The sequence below is a fragment of the Sarcophilus harrisii genome, chromosome 6 (genome assembly GCF_902635505.1).
Source record: "Sarcophilus harrisii chromosome 6, mSarHar1.11, whole genome shotgun sequence".
In the NCBI taxonomy this organism is placed as follows: domain Eukaryota; kingdom Metazoa; phylum Chordata; class Mammalia; order Dasyuromorphia; family Dasyuridae; genus Sarcophilus; species Sarcophilus harrisii.
This window is the reverse complement of record NC_045431.1, coordinates 40,341,746-40,357,294: the sequence shown is the minus strand read 5'-3', so window position 1 is coordinate 40,357,294 and position 15,549 is coordinate 40,341,746. Positions and strand designations below refer to the sequence as shown.

General features: G+C 35.2%; 2 protein-coding genes across 2 annotated transcripts in view; one reads left to right on the top strand and one right to left on the bottom strand.

The window, feature by feature from the left end:
- The window catches only part of IGFBP7 (insulin like growth factor binding protein 7), a 71,176-nt gene extending 66,675 nt beyond the window's left edge, over window positions 1-4,501 (top strand). Inside the window, exons 4-5 of the mRNA XM_031942110.1 lie at window positions 2,408-2,534; window positions 4,150-4,501. Coding sequence (XP_031797970.1) covers window positions 2,408-2,534; window positions 4,150-4,169 — 147 coding nt within the window. The 3' untranslated portion in view covers window positions 4,170-4,501. The remainder of the gene's footprint in view (window positions 1-2,407; window positions 2,535-4,149) is intronic.
- POLR2B (RNA polymerase II subunit B) overlaps window positions 4,340-15,549 on the bottom strand; it is a 30,569-nt gene continuing 19,359 nt past the window's right edge. Inside the window, exons 14-25 of the mRNA XM_003773233.4 lie at window positions 13,263-13,417; window positions 12,615-12,813; window positions 10,751-10,919; window positions 8,914-9,010; window positions 8,290-8,384; window positions 6,900-7,150; window positions 6,723-6,812; window positions 6,364-6,471; window positions 5,559-5,672; window positions 5,297-5,457; window positions 4,770-4,965; window positions 4,340-4,642 (exon numbers count right to left, since the gene is read on the bottom strand). Of these exons, the coding sequence (XP_003773281.1) occupies window positions 4,553-4,642; window positions 4,770-4,965; window positions 5,297-5,457; window positions 5,559-5,672; window positions 6,364-6,471; window positions 6,723-6,812; window positions 6,900-7,150; window positions 8,290-8,384; window positions 8,914-9,010; window positions 10,751-10,919; window positions 12,615-12,813; window positions 13,263-13,417 (1,725 nt within the window). The 3' untranslated portion in view covers window positions 4,340-4,552. The remainder of the gene's footprint in view (window positions 4,643-4,769; window positions 4,966-5,296; window positions 5,458-5,558; window positions 5,673-6,363; window positions 6,472-6,722; window positions 6,813-6,899; window positions 7,151-8,289; window positions 8,385-8,913; window positions 9,011-10,750; window positions 10,920-12,614; window positions 12,814-13,262; window positions 13,418-15,549) is intronic.

Genomic DNA, 15,549 nt, shown 5'->3' with positions numbered 1-15,549 from the left:
TTTCCATTTGCTCCCATAAATCCTAATGTGAAGATGTCTTCTATAGAAAGTTATTTGGAAAGATCCACCTGGTTCCATTATTTTGAGCATATTCTTGGAAAAAATAAAGGCTTTCTAGAAATAAGAAAGTAGGCCTGTGGGTAAAGAGTTATCGTCCACACTTCTTTCCTCAATCATTCAGTATTATCTGCTTTTTCATATGTACCAAGACTTGATCCCTCAACACTTCTTAAAATTGCCCCCTCTGGAATGACTTTCTTCTAGGGTACCTGGTCCAACTGTCACTTCACTTTTTTAAATTCCCCATTTAGCACATCAAGAATTGGAAGTGGGGGTCCCATTGTCATCACTGAAAAAAGTACTATAGTCATGTTGTTTAGCAAAGCTTCAAATGGCTTTATCTGTAAAAGTAAATGAAATGATTGGGCTTGGTTGGGTCTCAGGTCAGGCTTTCTACCACCTCTCTTTCCTAAGACCGTGTTCTTACTGCTCATCATCTTGAACTATCTTCTATAATTCTGTAGTCTATTCTAGTATTTCTTATATTTGCAGTAATTCTCCACGGGGCAAGATCCCACGTGCCGAATGAGGCATTCCCAAGTTTTTAGCATCCCTCTTGCAGCAGTTGCTTTACGTAAGAGATGGACGGAGATGGGGCACGGTATTCTGCATCTATTGACCCTTTTTCGGTATCATTTGTAACTCACTTGAGAAGGCCACTTCTTGAGAAGAGAGCATGATAGAGAAAATGCTCGGGGCACTATTTTCACCAGTGGTTCAGTGACAAAAACTTTTACATGCCATGTGAAATGTCCAAGTTCATTCCTGTCCCGTCCCCATTTCTTGAGCCAGAATGGTTTGGACAAGTCACTGGACTCTTGAGGAGCTGTGAAAACAAGGGTTCGGATCTTTCCTCCTTGTATGGCTGTTCTGGTTACTTAACTGTTTCCTCATACTTCAAAATAACGAAGCTGGATTTTTAGGCAGTTAATTGGCACAGTCATTAAGAGTGTTAGACTTAATTATTTGTATTAAATATAGCAAGTATTCAGGACATTGACCCGTTGGGAATATCTGACCAATTTTCTTCATCAAATTTCATATCTTTTGCAAAATATTTTAGCACCCAAAATATTTAATACCTTTAGTAACAATTGTCTTCGTGGCAGACATTGTGCTGTAGCACAAGATGTCTACGTGTCTCATGAAACTGGAAGCTTCTTATTGCCTCTGAAGATCCCAACTTGTCCAGCTCCTTTGAGTCTCCAAGGGGAACCCAACTTACCATACCTTCCATATAACTGAAATTGTTTCTATCTTCTAGTTTCATTTTTTGTGAGAATGTTAGTTATATAGTTCAGTCCCTCTAGTAATATGTTGATTCTCTAGTCATTAGAAAAAAAGCATTCATATTTTGGGGTACTAGTAGTTAAATTTGTGTACCTATGTAGATAGTCTAAAAACTGATCCTTTAAAAAAAAAAAAAAAAAAAAAACCTGATTCTTGACATTCTGTATTCCCTTTTCTACCACTCCAAAAGTAGGCGACTACTCCAAGATGAAGGGCCATCTTTCACTGGGTTACCACAGTCAGCTTATTGTGATATGCTGGTAGTGAATTTCTTCCTACTTTGCCGGGTCAGGTCTCCACACGTCAGTATGGCCTAGATTCACGGCTACTCCAGCATGTCAGAACCTGGCAGAAACCTCATAAACCCAGACACAAATTTCTACAGCACAATGAGATACCAGAATAAGATCTTTGTGGAGAAGTACCAGATTACTTAACACTACACATCATGTATTTTTAGAATACTTTCTCTAACACCTTGATTTTTGTCCAGCCTTAGCTAGAATACCCCCAAAAAGACGCTTCCATTTTCAAATGGCTCATTATTAAGTAAGTCTTTTGTTATATGGAGCCAGCTTTGCTTCTGGGTAAATTTTTTTTTAACTCATTGCTTCTTGTTCTGTCCTTTAGACTTAATTCCTTGAAACTACATTTTAACAAAAATGTCAGTATTTATACACACACACACAATACATACACACATTCTGATGGAAATTTTATTTATCATAGTCCCTTCTTGTCTCTGCCTTCTCATCCTGAGTAATTCTCATCTTCTTTCGCTCTAATTACTCTACAATCTATTTAAATATTCTTGAAGCCTTCTTGAGGCTATGACTCAAACTGTCTATGAATTATCTTTACATTCTACATTATGGGCTGGCCAAGCCTCCTTCAACATTTATTTCCATTTAGTGATGGACTGAATCGATTCGTCATTTTAATAAAATGCAAAAGTTTGAAAAGAAGAGTCATTAGAAACAGTGAAAATCATAAATGATATAACAAGAAGGAAATCAATGGCCCATTGGGGAATCTTAAATGGCTTTTTCTTTGACAGGTGTCTCCTCTGAGTAAGGATGATGCCGGGGAATATGAGTGTCATGCATCAAATTCCCAAGGCCAGGCTACTGCTTCAGCAAAAATTACAGTGGTCGATGCCTTACATGAAATACCGACCAAAAAAGGTAAGTAACTCCAAAGCCAATCGACTTAAATGCTTTTGCATTTGCGTGTAAAGATCAAATGATGTATTGTAACAAGTTACTAAGATCATAGTGATTCACTAACAGCAATCTTTAAGAAAGCTATTTTCCTCACCCATTATGTGGTTCTAGTGTGTACATGTATGATTAACTAAATATCCTAAAAATTACTTAGATGCCTTCCTCTACTCAACTTACTTTCTCAGGTACCTAATCACTTACAAGGGGAACAAGCATCCTCCAGTCACCCAGATGTGCAATCTCACTGTCATTTCAACTCCTCTCTCTTCCAAGCCACATTTCCAGTCAGTTCCCAAGTCTCCAAGCAGTTTGTCTCCACTGCTTTATCTCGGATTTGTTCTTTTCTTTCCACCCACGCAGCCAGCAGAGGGATCTGCCTAATGTGCAGTGACTCCCTCTCTTATCTCCAAAATAAAATGTAAAGTCTTTCATTTACTATTTAAAACCTGACCCGGTTCTAGCTCTCCTCTCTTTTTACATGCTAGACCCACGTTGCCTCCCCTCAATGACATGTACTTCAGGACAGTTACAATTTGTATGCCTAATATACACACACACAGGCACAGTTATAATGGGCTTATTGATGTCTTTTGATTCAAACAACATGACTTCTCTGAAAAAAAAAAAAAAGTTCCCTACTACTTGGTTCTCTTAGCATAGCATTTTCCATATTTATGAAGTAGATCTTGATTAGCAGTAGGTTTGCAACACACCACAATTCCCCTGCCCCTAGGGACATGTGCGCCCTCTGTCCCGAGGGAAAAACCAATAAGGAATGAAAACATCTATAGAGTCTAGTTCTAAACTATATATTACTACTCATTCCCTTCTAGAAAGGCCCTCAGAGGAGTCTGCAATAATGAGGGTCATCGTTTCATGTCTAAAATTGTACACACTTTATTTTTTTACTACAAAAAGTACTGATTAATAGGATATACACTTATTTTTCATATTTTTGATGAAGATATGATGGCTTCCATAATAAGCCAGTAAGAAAACTTCTCATTCTTTTGTAGTTACACACCAAATATTTGTGAAATGGAAATTAGAACAATCGTGTTCCTTTAAATTAGAATTAAGGTAGCCAGTTAACATTTGCTATATTCCTCAACCTAACAGAGAAGCACTGATGATAACTACACCAACATAAATATGAAATGATCTTTACTTAACCCTAGATTAGGAGTAACGGAATCTTGCTTTTCAACCTTTCCCACATGATGTCACTTACAGGATCACTTAACTGTAGGATGAAAAAGTGACAAAAAATCTGCTTCATTAATCAGGAATTCTATGTTACATACAGACTATCCTAGCAACAAGACTCTCTTCCTCATCTGAAATCATACAGTTGAAATCATTATACAGTTGAAATGGTTTTTAGTCCCTCCAGATCCCTAAAGCTTGCATTACAATGGTATAGCTTACATACATTTGGTCTAATTTCTTTACTTATATATCTGACCATTCCAAGAACTAAGTAACGGGAAAAGTCATCCAACTGTGCATGTTTGTGTCTGCCTTGCTATTGTTAGTAGTCATAACTAATTTTTATATTTTTCTTTTCTTAAAACAGATGAAGGTGCTGACCACTGAAATCCTGCAGTCTTTATCAGTATGCATAGTTTAAAACAGTCATGGAAAAACTACAACTATTGTTGTCCAGTAACAAGTTTCTTTTAATCTAATCCACTAACCCTTTACATTGTATTCACTGGTGTGCAAGCATACCCTTCTGCATAGTATGAAATAAATGATACACCAAATCTAATTACAAAATTTTATTCTCTATTTACACACACACAAAAAAAAAAGTGTGATTAAACAAAACCTTGCACTTGCAGCACTGTATAGAAGACGCTTGGATTTTTTTCAAGGCATACCACTTCTGCTGAAATAAAAACCAAATCATGGCAGAGTGGTATTCACAAATGACTCGGCTTACATTTACTTGAAACAATTTTTTTTTTTTTTAATTTCTAAACACTCATCATTCGAGGTGCTATGCTCATAGACATCAATTCTTGGAAAAGGAGTTTACAAGCATAAGGCATTCGAACCAAAGAAATCTGAAAAGAAAAAACAAGGAAACTATAATTAGTAACATTAAACAATTAAATATATCCTTGACACTTAAGACAGGATCATAGCAAATTGGTTCAATCTCCAGAACTTGCACGTGAAGTTTGTATGTACCTGAGTTTTATTACGACAGCCTCTACACTCATACGTGTGTGTCCTGGTGTTAGCTATCGCCATGATTCCACAAAGATTGCATACGTGAACTTGATAGGGATCCGATGCTTCAAATAATCTTTCCCTTAGAAACTGGGCTGCACCATGCGCAATCTGACAGTCTCGTTCCATTTCTCCAAAACGCAGGCCACCATCGCTAACATGGAAAAATAACATTCTGTATTAAAGATACTGCCAGGATTAAGGGTAAAAGGTGTCCATCTAAATAATAACAATTTTGTCCAGATGGACAGAAAAGTTTTTATAACTTTATTCCTCTTCTGAAAAAACCTACCCCTTACAACATGGTTCCCAAAGATAAAGATATAAGAATGACTACTAGCTAGTAGCACAAATCTGGAAGTGTTATTGCTCTCAGCAGTTTATCTTATGGTGTTTCAGCCAACAAAGCTTCAGACATCACCTGCTTTTTTCATCCAACACAATAAATATGGTAATATCTGTATTGAACCCCTATTTCTCCCTACCGAGATCTACCCTCCATGGGTTGTCTGTTAAGGATCTGTATAGGTCCTCTGGCCCGGGAATGGATCTTATCGTCCACCATATGCTTCAAACGCTGGTAATAAGTGGGGCCAATAAAAATCTGAGATGTGATTTTTCGGCCAGTAAATCCATTGTACAAGACCTGAAACAGAAAAGGAAATTCTGATGCACAGAATAAAGGGTGCATTCCACAAGTTGAAAGATTAAAATGTACAACGACCACTAATATTGGGGTTGTCATACCTCATTTCCTCTGAGATGGTAACCATAATCAGATAACAGATTAGAAATCTTCTGCACATTAACAGCATCATTAAATGGTGTGGCATCACCAATTTCACCTTTGTTAGCTGACACCTTTGGAAAAAAGAGTTTTTATTTTGAGTTCTGCTCCTCTACTCTTTAAGGTAATTTTTAAATTGTACATTTAATAACAAGGCTCTTTTCCATGAGACACAAGGAGGACATTTTCTACTTAATATCATGACCCCAAGGTGAGAATGGTTTAAACTTTACCAAAAAAAAAACAATTTTCACAACAATAAAACCTGATTAAGCCAAATGGATCATAGATCTAAACCTGAAGCTTTCAGCTTAAAAGACGAGCATAAAGCAGAATGAGATTTGAGGGAGAAAAATACCTAAAATATTTCTCATTTATCAAGGTATTAGAATACAGAAAATTTAATTATGACTTTGCAAGCAAAATGTGCTTAGAACTTAAAAGCATAGCCTTCTCATACTTTCAAAATTCTGAAATCTAGGCACATCGATTCCTAAATGGTAATCAGGAAAGAAGGCAGGTGGTCAGACTTATTCTCCTGAGTCAAGAATGATAGTGACACACAATTAACTTATAGTGGATTATTTGCTATCTAGGGGAGGGAGGGAGAAAAATTTGGAACACACACAAAGGTTTTCTGAAGGTGAATGCTGAAAACTATCTTTGCATGTATTTAGAGAAATAAAAAGCTATTATTTAAGTGGAGGGAAAAAAAAGAAAAAAGAAAATGACAAAGCTATGTACTTTATATCTGATATTCCTTACCTTCCCTTGAAGACATTCAATCAAGTGACCAATAGTCATACGAGAAGGGATGGCATGGGGGTTTATGATGATATCAGGGGTGATACCTTCACAAGTAAAAGGCATATCCTGAAACGAGAAATATACTGATTATATCCTGAAAACCCTATTTTAGCTCTTGGATAAAAAACAAGACCACAACACCTCTCCCCCATTTCAATTTATACGACTTAAAATTTGTCTAACATTCCTGTTCAGATATTTACTCAAGTGCTGAAATAAAGCTTAATTTGTACCTCCTGTTTGACTTTTAAAAGCAAATTTTTAAAGATGAATTTTACCCTAGTCTCAGGGGAAGAAAGAAAAGAAAATATAGCTACCTCTTGTCTGTACTGGATACCACAAGTACCCTTCTGACCGTGTCGACTGGCAAATTTGTCTCCAATCTGTGGGATTCTAACAGAGCGTACCTAAAGTCAATTAAAAACAGGCCTCAGTTAAGCACACAACTTCCAGTTGCCTTTCTGCCTGTTCTCAAGTATTAAAAAGGCACTCACCCTTATCTTGCAAAACTTATATCCTTCCTGGTTCAAGGTTACCATCACCTGATCCACAATACCAGTCTCACTAGTTCTGAGGAAGGTGCTGCAGTCTCTCTTGGTGTAACGCCTATTAGTGCTCTCCAGTTCATCTTCGTTTTCAGGCAGAGTTACTGTTTTGCCAATGATAACGTCATCTCCTGATACACGGACACCAGGAGCTATCAAACCATCATCATCTAACTTGTCATAGATAGCATGCCTCATGCCTGTAAGACAACAATCAAAAAGCTTCTCTGAAACCATCTCATAATATAAAAACTCAAAAAGAATTAAATAGGTTACCTTATAAAGAGAACACAGCATACACAGATTATCTTATTTCTAAGTCAAAAAGTGGCAGAAATCTCCATCACCATTACTGATATTCTGTGTTCATATGATACCTGTTCTAAAAATCTATTTCACTCTTCAATAGTATTATGTAAAATGAATCAGTAGTTTAAAAAAAAAGCCACACTGTTCTCAACATGATCTAACTTTATCATGTGATCTTGGGTAAATTTCCTGACCTGGATATAGTATATTAACCCTAAAAACTGTCATGTCTATCAAACCCAAACTTAGGGCAGCATCAAAGTAAACAAAAATACTTTTAATACACTTTCAGAATATTTTTAAATTGAATCAGAACTATACTGCTCTGTGGAACATCCCATACAACCAACTTTGGAGTCATAGGATAAACAATATCTAACATTTAATGACTTCATTTTTTTAAAAAAATCTTTTATTATTGACCCATAAAGCTCTGTTACTTATGTAATTACTTCTTTTTAAAAAATTATTTGGAAATTATAGTTTCACTTATATGACCACATAATAGTAAGACCAAATTCCATTAAGCCACATAAAAAAATCAGTCAACACTTGAGTCATGTCAAATACTGCAAATGGGAAAACTGAAGCAACGTAGTGAATGGAACTTCTTAATTAAGCTTAATATCTTTTTAATTTTTTTTTTTTTTTTGCTGAGGCAATCAGGATTAAGTGACTTGCCCAAAGTCACACAGCTAGGAAGTGTTAAGTGAGGTCAGATTTGAACTCAAGACCTCCTGACTCCAGGGCTGGTGCTCTATCTACTGCACCACTTAGCTGCCCTGCTTAAATGAATATCAAGAAAACATCTGATGTTTCCCAAATTCCAGCTGTATTGCAAAGGCCCAGTAACAGTAGCTTTTAAACTAAATTTTAAAAAATTTGGTCCAATTCACATTTTATAGAATTTTGTGAACCACAAGCTATGTGGCACAATCTAAAATATAGAAACCGAAATTAACATGAAGAAAAATTTAATGATCTATAAAATTAAAGTGAATTCTACAATTATTACATAGCAGCCTCTTACCCTGGCATGTTTCACGTGTTGGTTTCTCAAATACCTCTTCTTGGTCAAATCCTTTCTTAGATTCCTGTTCTTTGTAAGACCGATAAAAAACTGACCTGAAAAATAATATACATTGGCTCTAAGGCAACTTCTATAACAGTAGAAATATGTGACAGACTCCCTTTAATGATGAATTTCAAATAATTATCATTTAATAAACACAGTGCAAAGTTTAAAGCAAAAAGAGAAATAGTAAAGAGAATAATTTCAAACCTAAAATGACTTTCACGTAGAACAAAATCAACACAAAATGCTGCTTCAAAATCAAGTTTCTTTTCCCCATAAAATCCAAAGACACTTCATCTGACTAGAAGTCACCTGGCTAAAAATAATACTAGAGGTTGACCTTCATTTAAAAGTCATTAGGTCACTTTCTATATCAAAAAATTCAAGGTATTTTGTATTTGTACAACCAAACCATTGACTTTATTTACAATAGCTAAAAATGGAGTAATTGCTTTCAGACTGAACTTAAAAGAAAGTGAATTCCAAAAAAATGAGATTTTAGCTAAAATAATTGAAAGAAAGAAAGAAGTCAAATCCTCCCCCCTCTGTTTGTATTTAACAAATTTTACAAAAACTGACCTGAAAAAACCTCTATCAACTGCAGAACGGTTCATGATAACAGAATCTTCTTGATTATATCCAGTGTATGATGCAATAGCCACAATTGAGTTGATACCTGAAATATATGAGACCCACACACTGAATTAAAATATGAACTCCCTCCAATCCCAATTCTGGTTCTCTACAGTCCAGCTGCTATTCCTGGCCAATCTTATTATGATCACTACTGGTCCAAACCCATTTTGTTCTGCAGTCTGCTGATTCCCTTTCCTATGACACTGCCAAAGTTTTTCAGAACCACTTCTTTGGAAACATACTGAACATTACTTATCAGAGCAAAAAAAAAAAAAAAAAAAAAAACAAAAAAACACTCTGTTTAACTGCTTTTCCATATTCTAGCTGAATAGGGAATCACAGTTTTGTTTTGAAATTTTAAAAAGTAGTTAGTGCAAAACTAAGCTATAAGTTCATTCATCCTTTACTGGGGATGAGGTACCATAACTGATCTCTCAGCAGAATAGTATTGAGCAGATGCTAGCAGCCAAGCAAGAACACAATGCTTTTTTACTGCTAAAGGCAAAACTAAAATACTCTTATACCCTCAGGCTTTCAGAGGTTTCAGGACAAAAGAAAAGTACAGGGAAGATAGTGGGATGCTAAAAGAGAGAGAGATCCAAAACCTTAGTTACCACTTAATTAAGCCAGATGTTACTACTGGTATGCATCTTAAGCTGCTAATTCTGCATTAGTTGAGCTAAATTCTAAGCAAGAGGATGAATTGCAAAAATGCCCTTTGTTATCAGAAAGCTACAGATAAAGGTAGAAAACCAGAAAGCATAAGGATGAATTCTAAGAGATAAAGAGTCTGTCCCCTTATAAAAGCTGATTGTAGCTCCCCACAGCTAACAAATTAGAAAGGGAGGGATGCTCCTGCCTCTCACGACAGTCCTCTCTAATCCAAGATGGCCATGCACAGGTTCTGTGACAGAGCCCTAGAAGTCCCTATATGTAAGCCTTCCCTTAGCCAAACCTTGGCCTACCGGCTTCTGTGACCTTATCTGAAAAATCACCCCTGATTTAGATGTTTTGTCGCCCTTCCCTCTGTAGCCACTACTCCCCCTAAGCTAGACACAAGTTAAGAACTCTTATGGCTTGCTCTAAATAGCAATCCCTATTAAAGGAAACTTCATAACCAAAGCATTTGCTCATCAAAATTTTCACTGTATACTGCAAGTCAGTTATTTCTACCAAGAAAGAAAAATCTATGAAAATTAAAGTGTGAGAAGGACATGAAAGAGAAAAATCAGAATTAAAAAGTCAAAAAGGCATAATATCCCTGCCAGGCATAATTTCAGGTCTGTTGTAACCATTACTCCAAATGGTCCTCTATATCAAGAAAAAGGGGGGACTTAGAAGGGGGGGCAGGAGTAATTACCAGTTTCTGCTGGGAACCAAAGACCAAAGGAGAAAAATTTTCAAAGTCCAACCATTATCCTACAGCTCTACATACTTCTAATTCCAGAGAAGAAAACTCCTTCATTAAATCATGCTATCCAAAAAGCAGAATTGCATCCAGAGCTAAGAACATGAGATTAGTGCTGATAGACTATTAGAGTCTTCAGTACAACAGTAACCCCTTGTGGAAGACTTAGTAAATTAACAATTCTAGCAATAGATTTTCTTATCAAATGCTAAGGTCCCTGCACTATCTAAAAGGCTGGGCCACTTTGCAGCTCAACATAAACTGGTTTCTATTAGTTGGTTAATAATTATTTAAATAATTATCTCAAGTGGCAATGATGCCAAAGAAATATATGCTGTGCTTTTTGCACTGGGGAGGTAATAACTAACATACCTGCTGGCAGCTCTCTAAATCGCAGATATTCCATGGAGCGTGTAGTCACAAGAGGCTTTTGAGGATAATAGAGCACATGAGCCAGTGTGTCCATACGAACATGAAAGTTGGTAATATAAACACCCATCGCTTGTTTACCCATAGCAGACTGATAGGTGTTTCTAGGAGACTAAAAGCAAAAAGATTCAATGTCACTGAAAAATTAAAGCATACAAAAGAATGCTTCCCATAGACAGAACTATAGATTCATCTGATAATTTGTACAATAAACCACAAAGGGTTTCTTTTTCCTTAACTGTTAAGTACATTCAACATCAAAGAATATTTTCCATAAAAGATATCAATTAAAGTTCTTAAATTAAATACAACAATAAAGACATTAATACAATCATGATAGTATAAAAATGACATTAATTAGCAATCACTATGGAGCACTAAATTTTGTGACACCACATTTTGTTGTTTCCACCCCCTTTTTTTAATTAAACTTTTTATTTTTAAAATATATGCACGGATAATTTTTCAACATTGACCCTTGCAAAGCCTTGCATTCTAAAGTTCCCTTATTTCCTCCCACCCCCCCCTTATATGCAAGAAATCCAATATGTTATACATGTTAAAATATATGTTAAATCCAATATATGTAAACATTTATACATATCTTGTTGCATAAGAAAAATTAGCTCAAAAAGTTAAAAAAAATGAGTATGAAAACAAAATGCAAGTGAACAATAACAAAGAATGAGAATGCTATTGTGATCCACACTCAGTTCCCACAATCCTCTCTCTCAGTGTACACGGCTCTCTTCATCACAAGATCATTGGAAGAGGCCTCAATCATCTCATTCTCACAAATATTTTGGAAATAAGTATAGTCAGTGTATGCACAGTATTCCTGACTGCTTTTTTTTTCTCCTTTTATATTATTTTATATAGAATTTTCCAAATGTCTGTACATTGCACACATCCATCATTTTTTTTTTTTTTTTGGAAAAAATAATGTACCTTTTCATACAATTCTTTTTTCTTTTTAATTATTTCCTTGGTAGCTAATACCAATACTGAGGTCATCAAATCAATAGGACTGACTAATAATATGGCTCTTTTTAAATATTGCTAGCTTATTTTCAAATGTGAAATCATACAAAGTACAGAGATACCTGTTTTCTCAAAGCCAGAAAAAATTAAGTTTCAACATATTTACTTATTTTAGACAAATTAATGGATATTAGTATCACAATTTAATTAACAATAATTAAAGAACTAAAATATTTTTCCAACATTTCATTTTCTATTTGTTTTTTCCTTTGTAAACTGGCACTTCATAAACTTCACCTCACCACCCACCCACAACTACATATTACCCATGACTACATATTACCCAATGAACTTATGTCTATTCCTCAAATATTCTAGAAGTTAATCCTTTATCAAACAAGTTTATTGGAATATACTCTTAAGTTTTGTTTTTCTTTTTATCTTTGTTTCCCAATATTTAAATGTTTTAAAATTTCAACAAACTCAAACTCATCAACCTTGTTGAAGAATCTCTTCCACTGCTCTGGTAGTCCACATTTGGAATAAGCAAACTGTCAAGTTTCTCTGAATATTTTATAAATTTTTTAAAATATATCTCATGTTTACTCTGCTACATGATGGGAAATAGATATAAATTTCTTTTTCTCCGCAATGTTATTGCCTTTTCCCATCAGTAGTACTGAACAGTATTTCCTAAAATTATACTCTATGAGAGTTTGCTCAAAAACAGTTCACTGTAAACTAGACTCATATTTCATTTTATTTTCCCACCATGCTTATTATGATGCCTCCAGATGACCAGCTATGACACAAAAATACTACTAACCTGATTATGATCAGGAAAAGGAATAATCGATGCACACACCCCAAGGATCATTGAGGGGTGAATTTCACAGTGGGTGTAAGTGGAACAATACGCCACACCCTTCTCCTGTAAGTCGTCGGGAGTCATGGCCAGCATTACCGTCTCTTCTTCCAGGGTATCAATGTATTCCACCACTCCACTGGCCACCAGGTCTTGCCAACTAAAAAATTAAAGAAGTTTTCCTAACTCTTTATAGTTCCTAAAATCCTATACACACCTATCATTTACATTGATGGGTTTTATTATCTTTCCTTTTCACTTTAAATATATCTTGAGAGCAGTAGAAAGGCAACAATGTTGAAATGTGTCCGGTCTTTCCTGACCGCGCTGGGTCTTTTCTGGCAAATATTGGAGCAGTTTGCCCTTTGCTTCTCCCACTCATCTTACAGTTGAAGAACCAGAGACTGCCACAGGGTCACCTGGCTAGTAAGGGTCTGGGGGTCACACTTGAACTTGAGTCCCCTGTTTCCAGGCCCAGCACTCTATCCACTGCGCCACCCAACAACCCTAACACTGAAATACAGCTGTCAAAGTTCATTGTTTAAGAAAAGCTTAATTCCCAAATATAAGTATGCAAAATAAACATTTTTTTCCTCCCCAGATTCCTACCTGTAATTGTTATATTCGCGTTCTTTCAGTTGATCAATGTGCCTTTTCTTCAAGAGTAGCTTCTGTTTTTCAACAATTAAAAGTGGTCTGCAAATTCGGCCAGCATCTGTATAAATCCGAATCTCTCTCTCACGAATATCTCTGATCATAGAAACCTAATTTTTTTTTTAATAGAGAAGGATGATACATTTGTATTTTCTCTGTGTCATTAGGATTTAGGCAAAAAAAATAAATACAGGACAAAGTTCATCACAAAATTTCTGAAGCTAGTTATTAAAAAATTCATCCAAAGTGTCATTTTCAATATGCATATGATACTATATATAAAATAAATCCAAAACCCTGGTGTTCATGTGGGTAAAAAACTGCACCCGATTGATCTGAAAATACTGTCCAAATTAATGCCATACAAATAATACATGAAACATTTTTTCTAAAATCACTAAGGTAACCAATATTTCATTTTTTGCCTTCTCACAGAAAATAAAAAAGGAGTTTCCACCTATATATGGTTCACAATATACTTAATACTACCATTCTACAATACAGTGAAACCCTTTACCTTCCTGGTCCTAAGCCTCTCTCTGTCACACTAGATTATTAAAAGGTAAAGCTATGTCTTGTATATCAATATGGTTAGAATGATATTAGTATTAACAAAATTTCACATTTATATAGTGTCTTAACTTTTCTCACACCAACACTGAGGAAAGGAACATTTTATCCCATCTTATAGATGAAGAAATTAAGGTAGTAATCAATAAATTTCTAGTCAAAGCTATCAAGATTCATCTCACAAGCCAGTAGGGTCCAAAACAAGAACATTTAAGGCCACTATAAGACTAGTGAAGATTAGGGAGCAGCTAAGTGGCGCAATGGATAGAGCACCAGCCCTGAAGTCAGGCAGCCATGAGTTCAAATCCAGCCTCAGATATTTAACACCTCCTAGCTGTGTGACTCTGGGCAAGTCACTTAACCCCAATTGCCTCAGCAAAAAAAAAAATAATAATAATAATAAAAATAAAAATAAAAAAACTAATGAAGATTGATATAACTTTGGAAACTCACCAAAAACTGATGAACAAAAAAATCATATATTGTATCTAAAATCCAAGGTAGCTTAAAAGGCATTCTGAATTCCGCTACCCCCCCCCCAAAAAAAAAAAACTTGTCTTTAATATTAAGGAAAATAAAACCTGCTAAAATGATTTAACTGTGACTTATCAAAAGATCCCGAGTCTTGGCAAAATAGACATTGCCTAGTTGGAGTAAGAACTTTGTCAAATTTGTAAGAATAAGGGCCATTTCCCAAACGATAAATGACCAAAAGATATGAAGTTTTCAGATAAAGTCATCTATAGCCATATGAAATAAAGCTCTCAACACTCACTACTGATTGGAGAAATACAAATTGAAACTATTCTGAGATACTATTTCATAACTATTAGAAATGACAAATAGAGGGAGTATAAGAAAATTGGACACCAATGCACCGTGTAGAGAGTTGTTAACTGATTCAACCATTCTGTAATGCAGTTTGGAATTATGCTCAAAGAGCTATAAAATCATACTTACCCTAGCAATTGACTTAGCAATACCACTACTAAGTCAGTATCCCAAAAAGAGGTTTTTTTTTTTGTTTGTTTGTTTTAAGGACCTGTACATAGAAAAACATTCCAAAAAGTCTTTTTCTGGGAACAAAGAATTGGAAATTGAAGGAATGCCCATCATGGGAAATGCTGGACAAACTATAGTATGTAATTATGATGGAATACCATTGTGGTATAAGAAATGATGAGCAGGATACCTTCAGAAAAACCTAGACTTACATGAGCTGAAGCAAAGTGACAGATTCTAGGTAAAAAGTCACAGCAATATTGTAAGATGATCAGTTGTGAACAACTTAGCTGTTCTAAGCAATATAATGATCCAAGACAATTCTGAAGGACTTAAGATGAAAAATACTATCCATCCCTAGAGAAAAACCTGATGGTGTTTGAATATAAATCGAAGCATGATTTTTTATTTTATTTTCTTTGATGTTTGGGGTTTTGGGGGTAGGGTCTTTTTCTATGTTTTTCTTCTGAATATGACAAACATGGAAATGTTTTTGCATGACTAAATACATAGTCAATATCCAATTGTTTGCCTTCTCAAAGAGAAGAAGTAGGGAGGGGAGAAAAAAGAGAATTTAGAACTCAAAAGTTTAAAAAACAAATGTTGAAAATCGTTTTTACATTTAACTGGGGGAAAATAAAATACCAAGTTAAAAAAAAGTTTTAAAGCT